General features: G+C 27.4%; 16 protein-coding genes across 16 annotated transcripts; 7 read left to right on the forward strand and 9 right to left on the reverse strand. All coding sequences in view use genetic code 6, as the record gives it.

The window, feature by feature from the left end:
* Positions 1-19: 19 nt before the first annotated feature.
* On the reverse strand, positions 20-595 carry SS50377_21098 (uncharacterized protein; the record flags this gene model as incomplete). Its single annotated transcript, XM_067905035.1, has 1 exon — positions 20-595. One exon carries the CDS (start codon positions 593-595, stop codon positions 20-22), a length of 576 nt encoding a protein of 191 aa, XP_067768517.1.
* Positions 596-844: 249 nt separating this feature from the next.
* SS50377_21099 (uncharacterized protein) lies at positions 845-1,201 on the reverse strand (the record flags this gene model as incomplete). The annotated part of the gene is made up of 1 exon (XM_067905036.1): positions 845-1,201. The coding sequence occupies one exon, from the start codon at positions 1,199-1,201 to the stop codon at positions 845-847; it is 357 nt and encodes a 118-aa protein (XP_067768518.1).
* A 58-nt stretch (positions 1,202-1,259) lies between these two features.
* SS50377_21100 (Ferrihemoglobin reductase) lies at positions 1,260-1,664 on the reverse strand (the record flags this gene model as incomplete). Its single annotated transcript, XM_067905037.1, has 1 exon — positions 1,260-1,664. The coding sequence occupies one exon, from the start codon at positions 1,662-1,664 to the stop codon at positions 1,260-1,262; it is 405 nt and encodes a 134-aa protein (XP_067768519.1).
* Positions 1,665-1,773: 109 nt separating this feature from the next.
* Positions 1,774-2,343, reverse strand: SS50377_21101 (uncharacterized protein; the record flags this gene model as incomplete). The annotated part of the gene is made up of 1 exon (XM_067905038.1): positions 1,774-2,343. One exon carries the CDS (start codon positions 2,341-2,343, stop codon positions 1,774-1,776), a length of 570 nt encoding a protein of 189 aa, XP_067768520.1.
* A 118-nt stretch (positions 2,344-2,461) lies between these two features.
* On the forward strand, positions 2,462-3,472 carry SS50377_21102 (uncharacterized protein; the record flags this gene model as incomplete). Its single annotated transcript, XM_067905039.1, has 1 exon — positions 2,462-3,472. The coding sequence occupies one exon, from the start codon at positions 2,462-2,464 to the stop codon at positions 3,470-3,472; it is 1,011 nt and encodes a 336-aa protein (XP_067768521.1).
* Positions 3,473-3,513: 41 nt separating this feature from the next.
* SS50377_21103 (uncharacterized protein) lies at positions 3,514-5,835 on the forward strand (the record flags this gene model as incomplete). Its single annotated transcript, XM_067905040.1, has 1 exon — positions 3,514-5,835. One exon carries the CDS (start codon positions 3,514-3,516, stop codon positions 5,833-5,835), a length of 2,322 nt encoding a protein of 773 aa, XP_067768522.1.
* A 44-nt stretch (positions 5,836-5,879) lies between these two features.
* On the forward strand, positions 5,880-7,406 carry SS50377_21104 (CHY zinc finger domain-containing protein; the record flags this gene model as incomplete). Its single annotated transcript, XM_067905041.1, has 1 exon — positions 5,880-7,406. One exon carries the CDS (start codon positions 5,880-5,882, stop codon positions 7,404-7,406), a length of 1,527 nt encoding a protein of 508 aa, XP_067768523.1.
* An 80-nt stretch (positions 7,407-7,486) lies between these two features.
* SS50377_21105 (uncharacterized protein) lies at positions 7,487-8,530 on the forward strand (the record flags this gene model as incomplete). Its single annotated transcript, XM_067905042.1, has 1 exon — positions 7,487-8,530. One exon carries the CDS (start codon positions 7,487-7,489, stop codon positions 8,528-8,530), a length of 1,044 nt encoding a protein of 347 aa, XP_067768524.1.
* Positions 8,531-8,579: 49 nt separating this feature from the next.
* SS50377_21106 (uncharacterized protein) lies at positions 8,580-10,157 on the forward strand (the record flags this gene model as incomplete). Its single annotated transcript, XM_067905043.1, has 1 exon — positions 8,580-10,157. One exon carries the CDS (start codon positions 8,580-8,582, stop codon positions 10,155-10,157), a length of 1,578 nt encoding a protein of 525 aa, XP_067768525.1.
* A 444-nt stretch (positions 10,158-10,601) lies between these two features.
* On the reverse strand, positions 10,602-11,831 carry SS50377_21107 (Lipase (Class 3) and transmembrane domain-containing protein; the record flags this gene model as incomplete). The annotated part of the gene is made up of 1 exon (XM_067905044.1): positions 10,602-11,831. The coding sequence occupies one exon, from the start codon at positions 11,829-11,831 to the stop codon at positions 10,602-10,604; it is 1,230 nt and encodes a 409-aa protein (XP_067768526.1).
* Positions 11,832-12,137: 306 nt separating this feature from the next.
* On the reverse strand, positions 12,138-12,638 carry SS50377_21108 (Zinc finger, C3HC4 type (RING finger) domain-containing protein; the record flags this gene model as incomplete). The annotated part of the gene is made up of 1 exon (XM_067905045.1): positions 12,138-12,638. One exon carries the CDS (start codon positions 12,636-12,638, stop codon positions 12,138-12,140), a length of 501 nt encoding a protein of 166 aa, XP_067768527.1.
* A 48-nt stretch (positions 12,639-12,686) lies between these two features.
* SS50377_21109 (uncharacterized protein) lies at positions 12,687-13,736 on the forward strand (the record flags this gene model as incomplete). The annotated part of the gene is made up of 1 exon (XM_067905046.1): positions 12,687-13,736. One exon carries the CDS (start codon positions 12,687-12,689, stop codon positions 13,734-13,736), a length of 1,050 nt encoding a protein of 349 aa, XP_067768528.1.
* A 483-nt stretch (positions 13,737-14,219) lies between these two features.
* SS50377_21110 (uncharacterized protein) lies at positions 14,220-14,696 on the forward strand (the record flags this gene model as incomplete). The annotated part of the gene is made up of 1 exon (XM_067905047.1): positions 14,220-14,696. The coding sequence occupies one exon, from the start codon at positions 14,220-14,222 to the stop codon at positions 14,694-14,696; it is 477 nt and encodes a 158-aa protein (XP_067768529.1).
* On the reverse strand, positions 14,690-16,348 carry SS50377_21111 (uncharacterized protein; the record flags this gene model as incomplete). Its single annotated transcript, XM_067905048.1, has 1 exon — positions 14,690-16,348. The coding sequence occupies one exon, from the start codon at positions 16,346-16,348 to the stop codon at positions 14,690-14,692; it is 1,659 nt and encodes a 552-aa protein (XP_067768530.1).
* A 38-nt stretch (positions 16,349-16,386) lies between these two features.
* SS50377_21112 (Emp24/gp25L/p24 family/GOLD domain-containing protein) lies at positions 16,387-16,929 on the reverse strand (the record flags this gene model as incomplete). Its single annotated transcript, XM_067905049.1, has 1 exon — positions 16,387-16,929. The coding sequence occupies one exon, from the start codon at positions 16,927-16,929 to the stop codon at positions 16,387-16,389; it is 543 nt and encodes a 180-aa protein (XP_067768531.1).
* A 56-nt stretch (positions 16,930-16,985) lies between these two features.
* On the reverse strand, positions 16,986-19,577 carry SS50377_21113 (Ubiquitin carboxyl-terminal hydrolase family protein; the record flags this gene model as incomplete). Its single annotated transcript, XM_067905050.1, has 1 exon — positions 16,986-19,577. One exon carries the CDS (start codon positions 19,575-19,577, stop codon positions 16,986-16,988), a length of 2,592 nt encoding a protein of 863 aa, XP_067768532.1.
* Between the last annotated feature and the right edge of the window lie 77 nt (positions 19,578-19,654).

The following is a 19,654-nucleotide window of genomic DNA, read 5'->3' on the forward strand; positions in this document are numbered from 1 at the left end:
GTTTGAAATATAAAAATTCTCAGTAAAATTTACCACCAGACTTGTCTAAGTTCTAGGAGGTATGATCAAAATGTTGGTGCCCCTAGTGACCAAATACTCTATCAAACGGTTATAATGCATCTTTATGTGACCAATTTGAATTATGTTACCTTAACTAAGGTGTAACTAATACCTCTTATCTATTTTCATCTAGAGATTTTCTATACATATTAGAATGTTGATTTTCTCTTTATATTGGTGTTAAAAAGTCAGCTTTTGGTAAGTTAAGCTCATTGTGTATGTATAAATTTTAGAGGTTTTTACGTTAGTGGGGCTTAATTTCATCTTTATTAAATAAAGATGGCTATCTCAATACATCATTGCTCTTCTACTATAATGGGGCAAAAGAAAATTATTATTGTGCACATTTAGGAATAAAAACATCTCTATTTTAAGGTATAATAGCAGTAAAGGATATATCGTCTTTGACCTTAAGTTCAGGGTTTCTATAGAATACTTATTCTGGAGCTTAGTATAATTATTTCAAACTATGAACATGACGTGGCCCTGCAGGGAGTTTTTCACGAGGTGTTGGTACATAAGATATTTTTTCCATTTTGCGGAATTAAAAATCGATAATTTAGCAGTGTTAGTGGTTAAATGCAAAATAATATAATTTTTAGAATTTGAGTACATTACGTATAACCTATTTTTATTGTTATTATATAATAATTTGTTGAAATTGTCAAATTACGCATTGGTATTAACGAATTATATAAAAAATAACTATGATATTAATTCTACCAGAGAAAGGCTTTTTCTTGAAAGTGTTAAAGTATATGTGTTATATAATATTAAATATTTTTCACTTACCTAACCATAAGTTTAATTTTTTGGTAGATTACGAATCAAACTCAGCTAAAAATTAGTTTAAATCCACGTTACCTTCAAATTAAGAATCAAATCCTAAATCCTACAAAGCTTTTGTAGCCTAGTCAGATGATAAATGACCTCTTTCTAAAACTTCAAATTTTTTGAAAACAAGCTTTATTTCATCAATTTCGAAAAATTTTAAAGTACCTTCTGAAATTTAATTAAGAAGATCTGAAATAAATGTACGAGGATCTTCTGGACGATAAAATACTATTTAAGACATAATATAATCATATAGCGATTAAACACTATATTTTTTAAGATAATCGGCAGCTTATTAAATTGACATTTTTGCGGAATGTATAATTTTAATTATTATTAATATATAATAAAATATGAAATTATGCTCAAAGTTAACCTCTTTCTGGCGATTTTCTTCTCGTGTTTGTTGGCTTTTCCTTAGGATCTGTTGATAATACACCAACTTAAAGTTTCTCAATCGTTTAAAATATATTAACCCTGGGATGTACAGCAGCAGTAACTGAAGAAATATCATATCCTAAATATTCACCAAAACAAGATAATCCAGATGGATGGAATTTAAGATATTACGTGACGTTATAAACCTTACCGCGGTGCGAAACCCATGCATCTTCTATACTATTATGTTTGAAAATTTCATCAGCTGATATTAACTTAGAATCAGAATGCTCTTTTGGAGGATTCTTTTCTAATTCTGCTTTAAACATAATAACTGACGGGTGTTCTGCATGTCCACCAGGATGACCACTAGGATGACCAGGTCTCATCATTTCAGTTCACGTACAATTTATATTATATACTAGTTTGGTTGATTTATTATACAAAAGGATTTGTACAATTAAAAATATATTATAAAATGTTTACAAATTAACAAAAAGTTCACATTGTTGATTGTATCAATTTCACTAAGTCTTAAATTTCTACATCATAGTTAATTTACCCTTTCACACATGCAATATGCTATAGTTCGTGATTTATTTAGGATTACTTAGCACGTAACTGCTAAAATATATCTCTATATTTATCTTCAACTTACTATTAGGTAATTTTTCCAACTAAAAAGTACGTTAATCCTTTACGAATAGAAATATTTTTTTTAAACAAGGCTTCCATATAACTCATATCATCCCTGATAATTAAAATATTCATAATACTGTTATAAAGAATTGAATCAGATTATTTTGGCCAAAGCGAATAGCTATAGTGAAAATCATGAACAATACCTAAACGACCTGTAACTGGAAGAATATAATTAAATTTGGTAGATTATAAACTTGGCAATGTATCCACATTTACTTAGTTTGTCAAGGCATAAAAAAGCTTAGTTTTACCCACACCTTTATCACCCATGATTGTGAGTACAAATTCACATTTCGTTGGAAGCTTACTATAAATTAAAACTACCCCTATACTGAAAATTAACACTAATAATGTATTTTTTGATTACATTGAAAAATTACTTGCTTCTTATATATAATATTACTTATTTATTTAAAAGTCAATAAATGAATAATGGGATAATTAATATAAAATTATATAAATTATAATTCTAAATTTTCAAAATAAAATGACCACGATCCATATCTGTAAAACTTTCCAGACACTTTCAAATGACTTTTTCTTTGAATTATGTTAAGCAAATTTAGCAGATTGTTTACAATCTTTTACAACACTTACGTCAACTACTCCTCCATTACAATTTATTTAAATCGTTTCAAAATGCGCTAATTCGCTCCTCATTTCACCACATGATATTGAACCACTGACAAACTAGCTTCTAACGGGTCTTTGCTCAGAATTTCCTGAAGCATCAGCCTTTTGTGCAGCGATACTCCCACGTGCTATGGCTTTCCTTTAACCTGACCAATAAAATGACGTATGTGAGGACTTATGTGAAGCATTGAATATATTTTTAGCATCAGGCAACGAAAAGATTCTAATTCCGCTCATTATTTCAGTTATTAGTGCAACTTTTTAATTATAGAATGAACTGTAATAGGGTCATTTAATTGCTTTAAAAACACTTTTAAAAGCAGCTTCAATAGGACAAGATACAACAGAGATAATACTATTATCTCAGTCTTTTGCGCTTTCAGGGGCACGTAAAATACTTGAGTTGTAACCTTTGAAAATCATGTACAAAATTGATGATGTCTGTGTAATTGAAAAAGTTTTAAAAGAAATGCTTATTTGCGTGAAAAGCCAATAATTTGGACATTCTGAAGTTTTTTTAATGATTCTTAAGCTGTTTTTGGCAGCTCCTATATGTCAAAGTTTGTTACGCTGCCCAATTTACCTGAGCAGTTTATTAAGCTTTTTAGGACGTTAGTTACTTAGTGAAGATGTATGTATCAGGAGTATCGTTAGAGCATTGATGGCAAATTTATTGCTTTTAGATGCTTTTTTGGGATCAGATGCAGTTGAGGAATGCCAGATATTAATCGATATTTTACGGGTTAGGAATGTGGATGGGAATTATATAAAAAGAGTACAGCGCATAGTTTAGGAGAGGTTTGAACAATATTAGGCGAATTATAGCATTCCAGCGCGAATGTGTCAACCTATTAAGTTTATGTGATAATTTTATTTTATTATATAATATGAGTTAATATTATATTTATGGAAATTAAAATCCATGCGGAGGTGGTTGATATATTTGATCCTATGATTCAGAACATTTAGAATCATATCAAATAATTGATACTACCTTTACTGTCTGATTTGTTTAGTTATGATATATCCAATAGCATTAAAAATAGTATTATTGACAAAGTTTAAACAAAGCTTAATGAAATTGTTGAAACTGTACCCTTATTTAAAGAAAAATCATATAACCAACTAGAAATTAGATTATTCGCTAGAGATCAGGAAATTCTATAATAAATGCAATAATTAAATGATATTGAAGCTTAAAATACACATCTTACAGTTTTAGTTTAAACTTATGATGAATAAGTAACCATATTTTAAACAGATATAAGGTAATTATAAAATAGAATCAAGAAACTACTTATGATTAAGAAGGAAAATAAGAAAAATACAAGCTTAATTGGCTCAATATATTAACCAGATAAACTTTCAGCACCAATTTAAGAGTATTAAATTCTTTCTAGATTACCTAATTAAGTTATTAATGAACTAGACTCTGATTCAGTAATAAATGAAAGCAAAGAATTTGAAGATGATGCAAATAATAATAATAATCCAGAATTGCTTTAATATTATATGGATAAATGCTAAAAGTTAGAAGAATCTAAAAATAAATAACTTTGTATTACTAGTACACAGACATTTGGCAGCCTACTACATAAACATTGTTAAACAGAAACATAACACGATATCAAGATTTTACAATCTATTATTTATGAACTTACTAAAATCGAATTACCTGGTATAAGTAAATAGGGGGATGAAGATATTTCTAAAATAATATAAGATTTAGCCCCAGTTTTACCAGAACTCCCTATTGCCTAAGTAGAAATAATGAAAGCGCCATCAGCGAAAGACATTTTTATTAAGCCTAAAATGGATAAAAATGTGTCAAAAGTAAAATTAGTGAGTAAAAAAAGTAGCTAAAATCTTGATTAAAAGCATTATAAAATTAAGGATAAATTAGACAAAATACACTCATAAAAAAGTAAAGCCCCTATTCCACAACCAGATAAATTTGATCAATTAAATGACTCATTCACATAACTAAAGTGTGTTTCAATAGATATTAGTACTTTAAACTTGAATGAAGAAGATAAAAATAATATAATTAACATCGATAACTATAAGGTAGAAGAAGCAATATAAACTGAAATAAAAGCCTAATAAACTGATTTTAGCCTTTTAAATATAGATTTAAATGAAATTATAAATATAAATGATCTTGGATATACAATTAATGAAATTTAGACGATAATAAATTAAAATAAAGAAACTGATCCTAATAACTAGACTAAAATCATTTAGTCTTAAAAAGTTTATAAAAAAATAAATCAATAACCTACAATTGATTTAAATTAATAATTAATAAAAGATAATATTGAAATATCATCAAATAAATGTTCTTAAGAGGTAGTACAAGTAAAAAACCCTCGTAATAAATCTTAATCTGCTATCATATAAAATTTAGTATAGTTAAATTCTATTTAGAAAACTGACACGTAGACATCTTAATAAAAAAATGTATTAAATGTATAATAAGATGTATTGATAACATAAGAGTTACAAGGAACTAATGACAATAAGAATATAAAAATAGATAAGTGTCATATTGTCTAATCTTAGGTACTTACTGATTCATAAAAGTTAATATAAATGTAAGACTAATTAAAGATGCACTAGTCAAAAATAATTTAGAAATAAATTAAAAATATCTATTAGAATATAGTTTATTAAGAGAATGGTATAATTTATCCTAAATTAACATAAAAACATTTAACAAAGCATGAATTATACGTTATTCAAAATGACATATAACCATGCAATAAAAATGAAAAATATTGTTAAGTATTTTCGTGTGATTGCCTAAAAATACCTTAATTTTTAGAGTTAGTTAATGATCTTAGAACGGAGCTAACATATACAAATGGAGTGTTAAACCAGTATGATATAATTTATAAATAATAAACACATATATAGAATAATAATAAAATTAGATATTTTTCATCCAGCTAACTTTCTACAGTGACAACAGAGTATTCTAAAATTAACATTGATTATACATAGTTAGATATTATCACTAGTACATTAACAGGTTAAAAATAAACTATAAAAGCATAAACACTTTTAACCCCTCAACATTTCTAATAACGGTGTATATCTTCACAATGTTCAGGATTAAGAACTCCATTTGAAGTCAGACAAATATAATTGAGTAGTTAGTAAATCTCAAAAGATGTAGCAAGTAAGATCAAAAACTCTCGCTCTCCTATTCATAAAAGTTTGAAGTGAGTATATTATAAAAGATAATTTTTCTTTTATTTCCTTTTCAATTAATGCTATCTATTAAAAATAAAACAACCTTAGTAACTGCTAATTTATTCTATCTAAAAGATACTAGTAAGGGATTTGAAGAAGAAAATCGCGAAGTTTTTAGATGTTTCGGTCATTCTGTACATACCCCTTCTGAGCTTAAAAATTTTACATTAAATAATAAAAAAATTGACCCAATTATGCCAATGCGATTTTGGAATCACGAAAAAACATTTTATGAGAATTAACATGAGTCTCAAATACATACAAAGAAGCTTTATACCGAAACTGGTATTCCAAGAAGACTCTTAAAATAAGATTTTACAACCCTAACCCCACTTTAACTGGCTAAACTTTACGAAAATTCTTAAATTTCATCAGCGGCTCAGTTCAACTCAAATGCTTCTCTAGACGATCCTGATAAGTCATTTTTTAATTTTATTGGTTATGATTTTGTTGACTACAAGACACGTAGAGCACTTGAAGTAGAAGATCCTTATCTTTATATCTTTTATACGACATCTTAGGTATTTGGCTGTGAGCATTATGCTAGGAATGCCTTCCCTATCTGTCCTGACTGTAATAAACCATTCCCTTGTCGTTTCTGCCATGGAGATGAAGTAGATGACCATGAGCTTGATCGTAAGCGTATATCTGAAATGTTATGTTTATTCTGTGATACTATAGTTCCAATAGGGACTAATTGCAAGAATTGTAGTATAAATGTTAGCTAGATTTGCTGTGATATATGTCATACTCTTTGCATGATTGGGCCAGAAGTAAAACCAGCGTATCATTGTCACAGCTGTGGGGTCTGTCGTGTAGGGCTGTAACATTCCAGTGTGCATTGTGAAAAGTGTGATTCTTGTTTCGACAAGAACTTCGTAGATGAGCACGTTTGCTTAGAACCTTGTGTGTGCCCTGTGTGTTAGTAAAATTTAAAAGATACTATAACACCGGAATTTAGCTTAAAGTGTAATAATAAACATAGAATTCATTCTAGTTGTTACGACTAATTATTATAAAATGGGACTTTCACATGTCCTCTAGATCATAAAATTATCATTGATGACATGTAATATGCAATGCTAAGAGCAAAAATACTTCATTTATACTGTAAATAAATTGTATATTTTTGGACCGATGATTAGCTTTTGCACTGTAAAAAATATTAATGCTACGATTGTGAGAAAGTTTGTTATGACTTTTCATTCACCGAAATTCCTTCTATTTGTCACGGATGTTTTGGAATAAATTGTAGAGAAATAGAGAATGTTTTTTGTAAAGCTAGTAATATTTTGGTAGTGCCTAAGGAGGTGGCATCAGATGAAGTTGTTAATGTCTGGAAGTAAAAATGTAAAGAAGTACTTTCTAATGGTTAAGAACGAGACTAAGATATTTGTGGTGAATATATGAGTTATTATCGTTAGATTAATTTGTAGCTTGTTCCAAGACTTATTAAGGCAATCGGGGAGAATTAGTAGTTTGCATAAATGCAAATGATATAAATGCTATTATAACATGCTTAAAACGGACAAGATGATCAGTGAAAGGTTATATCCTTTTTAGCTACTATACTATTATATACCATATTTTAAAATATATATACTTTTTTATTCACTTCATTTAAATGAATGATTCACCTAGTTTATACCTGGGGTCTATGAACTGTTATTTAATGATTGATAATCATTAAATTAAGATACCTTCATTTATTTATGTCTAAAATGGTCAACGTTTAAGTTAGAGAAACACTAGTGAGTGCAAATATTAGATGTACACACATTTTGCAAACTCACATGTTGTTCCAGTAATTTCTTAAATATTTAGTCATAAGTAGTTTTAAATTTCCACATTAGGGTATTCTAATCTTTTCTTTAATAAACAAGATATTTTACCAGCATTGACTACCTTCTTTGAGACCTTATCACTAGAATTTAATTTTACCAGATTAGTTATAAATGCACCTATTTTATCAATTTCATAGTTAACATCTATATAAATATCGCTAAAATTTACATAAATTGACTATGTGATACATCAGTTTGACTGTGGTTAGTAGGACGTTCATTTCATAGATTTTAATATATATAATTCCTAGATGGCTCTTCACTCATCTAATATTACAATCTATTCTTAATTACTATGCCTTTTAAAACAACTTTAATAGATAGAAAGAGTCTCGAATGGATCTATATTTTAACTTATTTGCTATAACTATGATTAAATTCTCAATGGAAGCCTCCATGTCAGCTAAATTTGTCGTGATTTAGGTGTTAATGAGGATTTTCTACTGAAAATAAGTGCCTAACTTAATATTAACATCTAGAATGGTTTGTATATGTTTGACAAAGCATTATATTCAGAATTTACTAACTTTATGTAAACGGTGATTAAAATACAAAATACAGGCACCACGCCAAAATTATGTGGTGAACTTGCGTGTTGTAGCGTGTATAATGCCTATCCAAAGTGTGCTTCTTTTTCCCCAATAGATATCAAAGATAAATCATTATTTATAGTCGAGTGTAATGGCTAGTTAAGATTTAAAAATATAATGCTAAAACTGAATTCAAAATAGAAGTTTGAGTAAATAACTTATGGTATATATTAAGGATAAAATGAAATTTTAATTTAGTAAAATGGTTAGATCATTGAAGTGGAAGTCGATTGAAGTTACTAATATATTTATATATGTATTATTTATTTTTATCTTTAAAAATATGGAAGATAAATGCTTACGAAACTAATTAATTGATAGACTATCATAATCTCTAGCAGGGACTTTAAGCGAAGTTAAATTATCTAATGATTCAATATTTGCAATGAATTATCCCATATAGTAATACTAAACAACTACTTAAAATATCTCCAGAAATGGGAAAACTAGACGTTTTTTCTCAGAATTAAATATCAAGAAATACTCTGATAGTAATTGTATAAAAATAAATAGTAGTCTTTTAGAGCGAAACTTGTAGCTTGAAAAAACTTATAAACAATAATAGCTTTTAAAATAAGACCTAGTGTAAGAAAATAATTGTTTTAAATAATAAATTCAAAATTTAACCGAAAATATTACCAAATATGAAATAGAACGATAAAATCTTATATAATTTTAAAATGAACAGGTCGAAGCAATGAATGAAGAACATAGTTTTATTTAGAATTAATATATAGAGGAGAAGCTCTAGCAAAGCTAATAGAAACTTAATTTATCCTTTGTATTAGAAGGTGAGAATCAGACATAAGCAGATTTGTTAAAAGCTAAGGAAATGGAAATATAATTTCTAAGAGAAAAAATAAACCGTTTATCAAATCAATTTCTAAAAAATCGAATTAAAAAACACTAATAGTATAATTAAAACCTTAATAATATGTAAAGTTAAATAGATTTTGAGGTCATTTAGTAAGAAAAAAATAACTTAAAACTAGAAAATTCATAATTATAAGTAGAAATATAACAGTTATAAAAATAAAACTTTGCTTTAAATAGTAGACTATAATCATTTTAAAATCTAGTAAATGACCATGAAAACAGATATAAGTAAATTATGAATAGACTAGAATAAAGTGTTAGAATTTAATATGCGTATGTAAATTAAGAAGTTTAAACTTTTGATAATACTAATATAACCTTACCAATATCTTTGAAAGAAAATGATATATAAATAGAAATATTAGCCAGTTTAGCTAAGGATTTATAGGCTGCTAAATTAAAAAATAACACAATTGTGTAAAATGAATTTGAAATTCTGTAAAATAATGAAATTTTAATATAATAATGTAATAATCAGAGTTAGATAATTGTTACATAAAATAATGAGATTTCTCAACTTAAGAAGTAACTATTTAATTAAGAATTTTTATACAATCCAGTAAAAGTTGATTAGACCATACAAACCTATTCAATAATTCAAACAGATTTAGGAAATAGTATTGTATATAATTCCATAGAAGAAGAAACTAGTGATGATTCCTCTAAGTCTGCGTTGGAAATTTAGATGACTTAAGGTAAATTGGAACAAACTTAAATTTTATAATATGAATAACGAATATCATTAGCAACAAATGATTTTTCTGTATAAGTATAAATTAAAGATTTTAAATTTTAACTATTAACCAAGGTGAGTGTTCTAGAATAAAAGCTGCTTGACTAATAAAGAATTATAGATAGTTAACAATCAAGTCTTCAACAAAGTGCTAAGTATATAGATGAGGATCATGACCAAAAGTTTTAATGTGAAACTTTAATAGTATAATCTCCATCTGCCATAAATTTATTAGAATTATCAAATCAGTGATTTTCTTTGTAAACAATACTGATATAAAAATAATTTAACGATGTGCAGAAATCATTTCTAGTTTTAACCTAAGTACAATCACATAATAATTAAGTCTACTAAATCTAGACATGCAAACTGTTATAATATAAAGCATAAATAAGTTCTGTCTTTATCAAGTAACTTTATATATAATTATCATATTGTCAGCAGCAACTAGAAATATGTAATATAGCATAATGAAATATTAGAAATAATCAATTTAAATTATTAATATTCTCAGTATTACTTAGTCGAAGTTCAAAACACTTTATTATTATCAGTATATAAGTATCAGAAAGATGATAAATATAAATTTTATGAATATATTTAATTCGAAACTATAATTTTCAAGCAAATAATTTAATAGCTAACTTTTTAAATGTAATTTTTTAAAAAAGTAATGAAATATGTTATAAAATCAAATCATATTTTTTTCTATAATTCAGCAACTAAATAATGATAGCCAACATGGTCAAATACACCTTATACAGTAAAGTATAAATCAGAAATATCGTGGACACTAACTTCAATTAAATTACCTTTTATAAATTAATAAATTTTCCCTGCAATAAATAAATCATTTTTCCTAGTCATGTATCTACTTAAAATTCTGATTTCAGGTCGATACCCCAAATTTTCAACACATTATTTCTCACAGTATGAAAAATTGTTATCTTCATTTTATATAACTGTAGCATTATCAAAATCTTCTACATTTGAAAAGTTGTTACTAAACTTACTTTTTATTCTAAGCATTTATAATTTCATTCGCATTAACATTACCATTTCTGAATGATAGGAAATCACAGGAATAAAATCAAAACCGTTAATAATTGTTTTTGAGAATGATTTAGCCAAAATTGAAAACTCATAATCACCAACACAACTTTGGCCACCATTAATAGTCTTTGCATTAAAATTTTAAAGTCTTAATAAAAATGTCAATATAACAGCTATCGATGCTCCCATCGAATGTCCTACTATTAATACATCATATTTTTTATCTATAATATTATTAGCTATTTTAAAGATATATTCTGCACCTGAATAAAATCCAACATGAAATTTATAACCATGATGAAGTTCTGGAGTTTAATCCAAATCTGTAAAAGCGTCTTCAGAATTTGATGTTCCCCTGATTACTATATTATACTAATTATTATCCAACGTAATAAAAAATGAAGGTCTTCTAAATGTAGACTAACCTGAATGATCTAGAATAACAGTTTTACCTAAAGTTTTATACTTCCAATATGCAATTTATTTCTCTGATAAAGACACATAATTAGATTTTCCAATATACTTATCTCTCAATATAAGTTTTAAAAACATATACCGCGATACCGATTAATTTATTGACATTTTCTATTACTATAAATCATTAAAATTAATTGCGATAGAAAGACTAGCTATTATTTCCTATAGTTCACTTTAATCAGTAACTATTTTATAGTTCTAATAGTGTTATCCATATTTATATGTCTACAAATAGTGAAACATAAATGTAAATATTAAGCCTAGTAATTAAAATGAAGAATATCCTGCAATACGTGCTTATCTTATAGTTTCCTTGTAAAATCGGTTATAAATATTCTTTCTATCATAAAAAACTACTGATTACAAAGATATCGGATCATTTATGCTATCTTCCATTTTAATATAATATAATTTATTATATAACTATATTTATATAATTCAAAAAACTTTAAACAAAGGTTAAGATATATATTATGTTTTTATTTATACTAGTATAATAAATGAAACTTAAATATTAAAGTATGTCTGTAAAAAGAGAATATCAATATACTTAAGAATATTATAAATTATATATCGTGTTGTTGTGCTCTATATTAAGTTCACTGACTAGTTTTCATATATGCTAAGTATGGTTTATTTTTATTATAAACATAATAATTAAAATATTTGAAACATTACTATAATAGCTATAAAACCTTTACATCAAAGTAAATTAATTTTTTTTTGTTAAAGTTCTATCTATTTACTTAATTCCTTTAAAATACATATTCGGTCTTTAGCAAATACTGTAGATTAATATACCTAATCATAATTATTTTGAAGCTTGTCCAGTTCCTCTTATGCCTATAATTCACTATTAATTAACCCTTAATAATGGAAATTATATGTATTTTATACTTCCTATAAACTAGTAAGATCCTTTGTTACCTTATCTAGCTCAGCCTACATTATTTTCTACCTTTTATCCCTTAGATTTAATTATGTCTTTTATAGTTCGTTTTCCTAATATTCAATACCAAATATTTACTGCTTACTGCTGATTTTTTCTTTACAAACTACACACTATTTTATGCTTTTGATACATTATTCACAGTATAAATGTCCACAATTAATAATAAATATTTTTCTTAATTTTGAGAAACACATTGGGCATTATCCCTATATTTTAACTTCTTGATTAATAAACTATTTAATTTCATTCATATGTCTATATCATTTTAATATAATATTTTTATTCATAATTATTATTTAATGCAAATCGACTGGTCATCGCAATCTCTCACTACAGTTGAATTAGCGTCAAGATTAGACGCAGTAATTTCCTCTTAATAAAATGTTTCATCACTAAATTTGAATAATAACCAAATTGATGATATGTCACCCCTTTATGTAGCATTTGTGGACCCTGCTTTTCGCAATTTAAAGATTCTTAATATGTCTTAGAATCTCATCACAGATGTGTATCTAACTGACCTACCACTACTCATAACTTGTGATTTTTCTCATAATGAGCATCTCAAGGAACCTATTTTTGTTAACTTAAAATCACTGAAATCAATTGATTTACGAAGTACTGCAATTACTAACTAGTTCTTTATATAACTTACATCATAGGATGTTAAACTACGGCATTTACGTATTGGTGGAAAAGTTTCTGATGAGGGACTAGAACTTGCTATATAAAAAAATAAATTGTTTTTCGAAAACCTGTTAACTTTGGACCTGAAAAGTAGTCTTTGTCATCACTATACAACTATTTAGTCAGTGTAATAGTTATTAGGAGTTCGGTAGGTAAAAAATTTACCATAACGGTTACCTTCAGTCAATTCATCACGATTATCCTCAAATTCTTCAAATCGTTCAAAAAGCACATTTTCTACAATTGAGTTATATAAATAATTGGTTGTAAATAATACAAAATCTATAATCAAAAAATCTCCAGCCTAAATTTTGATTTAAGCACTTTTGGGACCAAATTAGGTTATGTAATAATTTTTTTCGGGACTTTGTGAGTTATAAAATGGAACAGGAGTATGCGCTGTAGTCTTGGCTGGTGTTAAGGCATAACCTGATATTGAAGATTAACTTAGTATGGGATTTGTACGTAAAATTGGAACTTTGTTTTGTAAAGATTTAAAATTATCTCATATTGGGTGTGAAGAAAGAGTTAGAGTTGTATGCGAGATTATGGAGCGAAAAATCGATCTACAGAATGAGCTAGTTAAAAATGATGTATCAACATTGGGAAATATGAAGAACATGCAAGGAGATTTATTAATTCATGGAAAAGTTTTTAAGTGAGGGTGATTTTATAATGTTTTCACAAATATCTGGATATAAGTGTACAGAAAATAAATATCGACAAATTATAACATGTATATCGTTTTTGTCACTCCTCTTAATTTAGAACTATTTATGAATAGATAATAAACAGAATCAATAGAAGCTAGTCGAATTATTAAAATAATTTTAGAATCACAATCAATTACTTAATTTTCCGGCAAAATATTTGTTCAGACATAAGAAATAATAAAAAATATCAGAATAGAGAGCATAATTACGTTAAAAATGCATCTATATTATTTATGTTTATCCTGTTTAAAATTATGTACTTACTGGTACTGAGATTCTATCTTATTTTCTATTCTCTATATATAGGTTTTATTATTTTCGATTTATAGTACGAGATAATTATATTCATTAAACAATAACTCGTAATCTTCATCCATATTTAATATATTAATTATTTCTATATAATAATATCATATAATAATTTATCAATAAATGAAAGTTTCGTCTATTTAAAAAGAGATATTATAACTTAAAGATAAAATTAGTAATATTGAAACACTTATTAGTACCGAAAAGAATAGTTATGAAAAGTAAATAGAAGAACTCAGTAAAGTCTATATTATCCCTAATAATTCACATCAACTGGAAGAAAATATTGATTTAAATTAACTAAAGGCTCAAGATATATAGATTGAAGTTAAATAATTGCATGTTTAATTAGAAGAAGTAAAGGCTTTGAATGCTAGATATAATTCAGAATTAAAATAAGTAGAGTTAGTTAGATAGTCACAAGAAACTTATACTGAAGAAATCAGTCAAACTAGCAGACTCATATAAATTCCTGAAGCTTCCTTAGAAAATATAGCCGAAGATAAAAGAGAAGATTTATCTAAAGATACATTACTCCATTAATTTTATTAGATGAATAATTAGATATAAAACTTAATTTAAACATAATCAGATCAGTGATTCTTGCGTCTTTTCTTATTCTTTTTAATAGTTTAAATAACTAAAATAATTCCCATTAAAGATATAGCAGTTGACACCAAGACAAAACTTAGTCCAGAAATGTAAGCAATAATATTCACAATTGAATAATCTGAAAATGCAATTCTATTTGTGATAACTGATAATTCTAATGCTCCTAATGTTTCAGATGTATATTTCATTGTTATTCCCAAGTAATTTTAATCATTTTAAGCTATATCATTTATAAATGCCTTGCAATCTTGAATCAATACTAACTCATCACAGGATAAACAATATTCTAATGTTTCTGCTGAAATTTATTTGTAAAGTGGTACCTTTAAATCCGGAATTGATGTATTTGGAAATATTAAACTAATTATTCCTTAAGCATCATATATTTCTCCTTACGGTAAATAGATATCACACGCTGTAGTATTTTATTAAATAGTAAGTTATAAACATAGACTGTCTCGTCGTATGTCGATAACGCCTGATCGCCAACAGGTAAGATGCATTTGTAATTCGAGTTATTAATTAAACAAAAACTATTCTCCAGTATAGAACATTGTATCAAACATGAATCTTGGTTTCTAATCTGAGGTTTTAATTTTATAATAAAATTATTTGCAACTTTCTTACTCAGTAGGTGATCCATTAGAACATTCAAATCTATATATTCTTTATAGATTATTATACTTGGTAGAATAAAAGTTCAATTATTTTGACCAAACTTCTGATCCTAATTTTACACTTAATCTATGTGTATAATGAGTAAAATTAATATCATTTAAAATATTTTCAATAGGTTAAAATATAAGCCTATTATTAACTTAAACTAAAAATGTATCGTCCCATAACCCCACATAAGAAGCTGAGAGATAATAAAAATTGACTCCAAAACCAAAATCTTTGCCCATATTTTTAACATATCCAATCTAATGAATAAAACTAACCTACACATCTTGTTATTATGATATAAATTAAACTTTTGCTGATACAAAGGCAACTTATTGTATATGTAATAATTTTATTGGTTACTTATATATATAATTTATAGGTTTATTATCTATAATATAATTATCCGAGAATTACTGTGCTTCTAACTATATTCTTTCTCCTTAAATAAGTAAGAAAACTTGCACTAATTTATTTATAGTAATACCAGAATCTTCTATAGTTGTAATTTATTGAGTACAAGACAATGTAGAAGTAATATTCAGTACAATTTCTTCTTGATGAATTTATAATACGGAATTTGTCTGATAACATTCACTGAGATCAGATTTTTATTCTTAAAATTCAAAAATATTGACCTATGCTATGTCGGAATAAGAATATAAATACATTATAGCAAAATCTAATGACGTAATAACCGGCACATCAATAAATTTTATACTTGTAATGCTACTGTAATTAAAACCTAGAACTTATGATCTTTATAGAGGTATGTCATTTCCACGCATAATTAGAGCAGCATGTAAATTTTTAGATAATGACTCACAAGCTGAATTAATAGGTCTAATAGTAACTATAATAATATTAAGATTCTTATTATATTCAAGTATTGAGGATTGATCATAACAATTAGCAAATACTTTCTGCTATGGTGTAAACAGGAAATCTAGACCAACAGCAGAAAAAAATAAGATCATTTTCACTGAAAATAAATTTATATAAATATATAATATGATCATATCCTCTTCTTTACTTAAACAGTTAACCAGAATGACTGCATGAAAGCAACGGATACTCCTACCACAATACCAAGTAATCCTACCATGAATACTGTTTTGCCAGCTGTGCTTCCTAAATTCATTAAGCCTTATAATCTTTATGCAGCATAATTCTACTCCTTGTTCACTTCAACCGCATACTATTTAATCTTTCTAACACTAGTTATCCGATCACTAGCGACACCTGGAATTTCACCTATTTCTAGAGTAAATGTGACAAGCCTCTAACCTGAATTGTCCTCTACCCTCACAGTATTGAAGCAAATTTCGTGTATTCCACTGAATTATGTGAGTATATCGAACTTCTACGCAGAATGAACATCTAGGCTAGTGAAAAGTTATTTGCCATTCGCAGTTATGGAAAGTTAAATCAATGGGAAATGGTTCTCAGAATCAGCTTAGTAAGTCCCTAATAGTCTTGAGTTAGCAGGTAAATCCTCATAAAAACATGTATTCATTCCTGTTGATAAATTAAACACTAACCCCAGCAAGCCTATCATTAATTCTAACTGAAAAGAAAATATTAATACATACTATTATATTATAATAATAATTTTCAATCTACTTCCTCAGGCAACCCATAAATATCATTTCGCTACCAAAGTTGAATTTCAAGCCCACCATATTACGTTTGTATCTCCATCCACTCTTGTCGTCCCACAACTACAAAATCTGTCCCCTCAACAAGCCCTTCCCGTAGAGAAAATCGACTTAACGGGGCCCCAGTTCTGATAAGGTCTAAATTAGCAAATCCAGGCTCCTAAGCATCATAAAAAGCATGTTCGCTAAGCTCCTTAACGAAAGTTCTGCTAAGAGCAAAAACTGGCTTTCCGATCGAATTACAGCAAATCCTATCAAAAAGTTGCTGCGCTCCCACATTTTCGCCCTTTTCCACCACTAGCTCGCCGCATTCACCAAAAACTGCTTCAATTAGCTGCCATAAAAAACCATTGATCGGAACTTTGGATGGGACCATTGCAGGCTGAATTGCATACTGATGGAGTGTTGGGTCAAGTGGAGCAAATTGGTTTGCTCGTGGCCATGGTAGTTAATGAAGCCTGTACAGCCACTCGCCAGAGATGCATTTATCTGTTAATTGGAATTTTATAATACTGCCAAAACTATAAGAATATGAGATTGCATGTCTGAAAAATTGATCATATAAATCCTAACAAATTTTAGCACATGGTTGGCTATTAAGCGAATTTAAGATTTATTGATAAATATCTGTCGTAAGAATTTCTTAAGCTAATGATTTTTTCTTTTAGTAAAATAATAAGTAAGGATCTTTAATTGCAGATTCGACAATAGATTTGATATTAGCATCATCAAATTATATCCATTCATTTTATTTTTTGCAAACAGTTGTATAGTGTCCGCTTGCGAGGTTTCCTGTGTGCAGAATCGCACACTATAACTCATATTCGCTACAACCAGCACTTAATTCATCTACTGACCATACTTTAATTTATTTAAAAATTTTACAGCTTTAAAGATTTTAAAGAAGATCTTTAAGAAAATCTGTTTTAGATGTCCCAAACTTAGCAATTTCATAATATTCATTAGCAATACATTCTAAAATATATTTTGTCTTTTGTTCAGAATCAAGTTTAGGAGGTTGTGCCTTAAGAACTTTTAGTTGTTGAGCAAGTTTTATAGCTATAGATTAGCTATCTGGAAGACAGATGATATACGCTAAAAGTGGTTCTATAGTTTAATTAAATGCTTAGTCGTTAAATTATTTATTTTAAGATTTCAAGTAAAATTATTCTACAATTTAGTAAGTGAACTTTTATGCTAAAAGAGACTTATAAAGATATTAGATATCATCTTCATTAAATTCTGGCATTCCTGGACGCAATTCTGATAGATAATTGAAGATATTTAAATTTGTTAGATTTTATAAATTTGTTTTGATTTTTTCTTTTTCATCCGCTTCAAAACACATAAAATGTAGACAAAGAATAGGTGGAGGATATAATATCTTTTACGTTTAAATAATATGAGATGTATTTTAACAGTTTTGGCATTTAGATTCCATTGTTTATGGAGAGATATAAGTTTAAAATGATTATTCCAAAGCAACTTAATTTTTAGTCACATGCAAAGATAATGTACTAAATGGCTCAACTGTGTAAGTCTTAGATTCTTTCTTACAATATTGACACTAGTAAACAGAACAGGTTGACTATTATCCTTCAAAACAATCCGATACGATATCTCTATGCTTAGATTAAATTTATTATTAAGTAAAATGAATAAGCTATGGCTTGGCATTATACTGAGTTTATTATTTTAATACACCAATTGGAAATTTACGTTATAAGGAAGATCTGATACAGTCAAACAAAAATAACACAAATTCTTAAGCATCTTATTACTAATCTCCAACAAAAACCTTTTTATACGCCTGTAATGCTCTATAAAAAGGTTAAAGATGAGTTTTCTAAGCCTCAAATTAGCACTAAATTTAATTTATTTTATCAGGTAATTATAAAACTTGCATCATCTAGCAAAAATGTGTGGTTACCATATCTTCAAGACCTTCGTATTCAGTGTTAAATGTTCCCTACTAAATATATGGAGCCAATGCCCAAAACCATCGATTAAAATATGATAAATGCGCTAACGCCTATAAAACAGCAGAAGCATAACAAGTACTATGGTTATTTACAATTGGAACCTAACCGCAGGTCTTAAGATCAAGCGATTATGGTTTCTGCTAAATTTATTTACTGTCAACTATTTTACTGGAAGCAAGTGGTTATGAGGTACTATCTTTTTTCCTTTATAAATCTCTATATGTTCTTGCCACAAAATCTGGAAATTTGACTACTGATACAAATACATTGCAAGAAAAGCACCAAATACGATATTCTTTTAGGTTAAGAAATAATGGATGAGCCTTTTCTTAATAATGATCTGTTGAGTGTCTATTATCATAATGACCGCATGCAACAAAACCACAGTCTAAGCAAATCCATAGTTTATCTACTCCTCTATCGCATTTTTCCGTTGATGTATTAGATCCTGAGCATTTTAAATCAGGATTAAAAAGTTAAGCACAATTTTTTGTTATCAAATCTCGTACATCACCATAGGTTTTTGGAGAATGTGAGCATTAAAGATTTGTCACTCTCTCATCCATGTTATGATAGGAAAGAAAATTTAATTAACTGTAATATATTTAAAATATATATTTAGTCGTGTAGTATTATTTATGAA

This window comes from Spironucleus salmonicida, chromosome 1, assembly GCF_000497125.1.
Source record: "Spironucleus salmonicida strain ATCC 50377 chromosome 1, whole genome shotgun sequence".
NCBI lineage: Eukaryota > Fornicata > Diplomonadida > Hexamitidae > Spironucleus > Spironucleus salmonicida.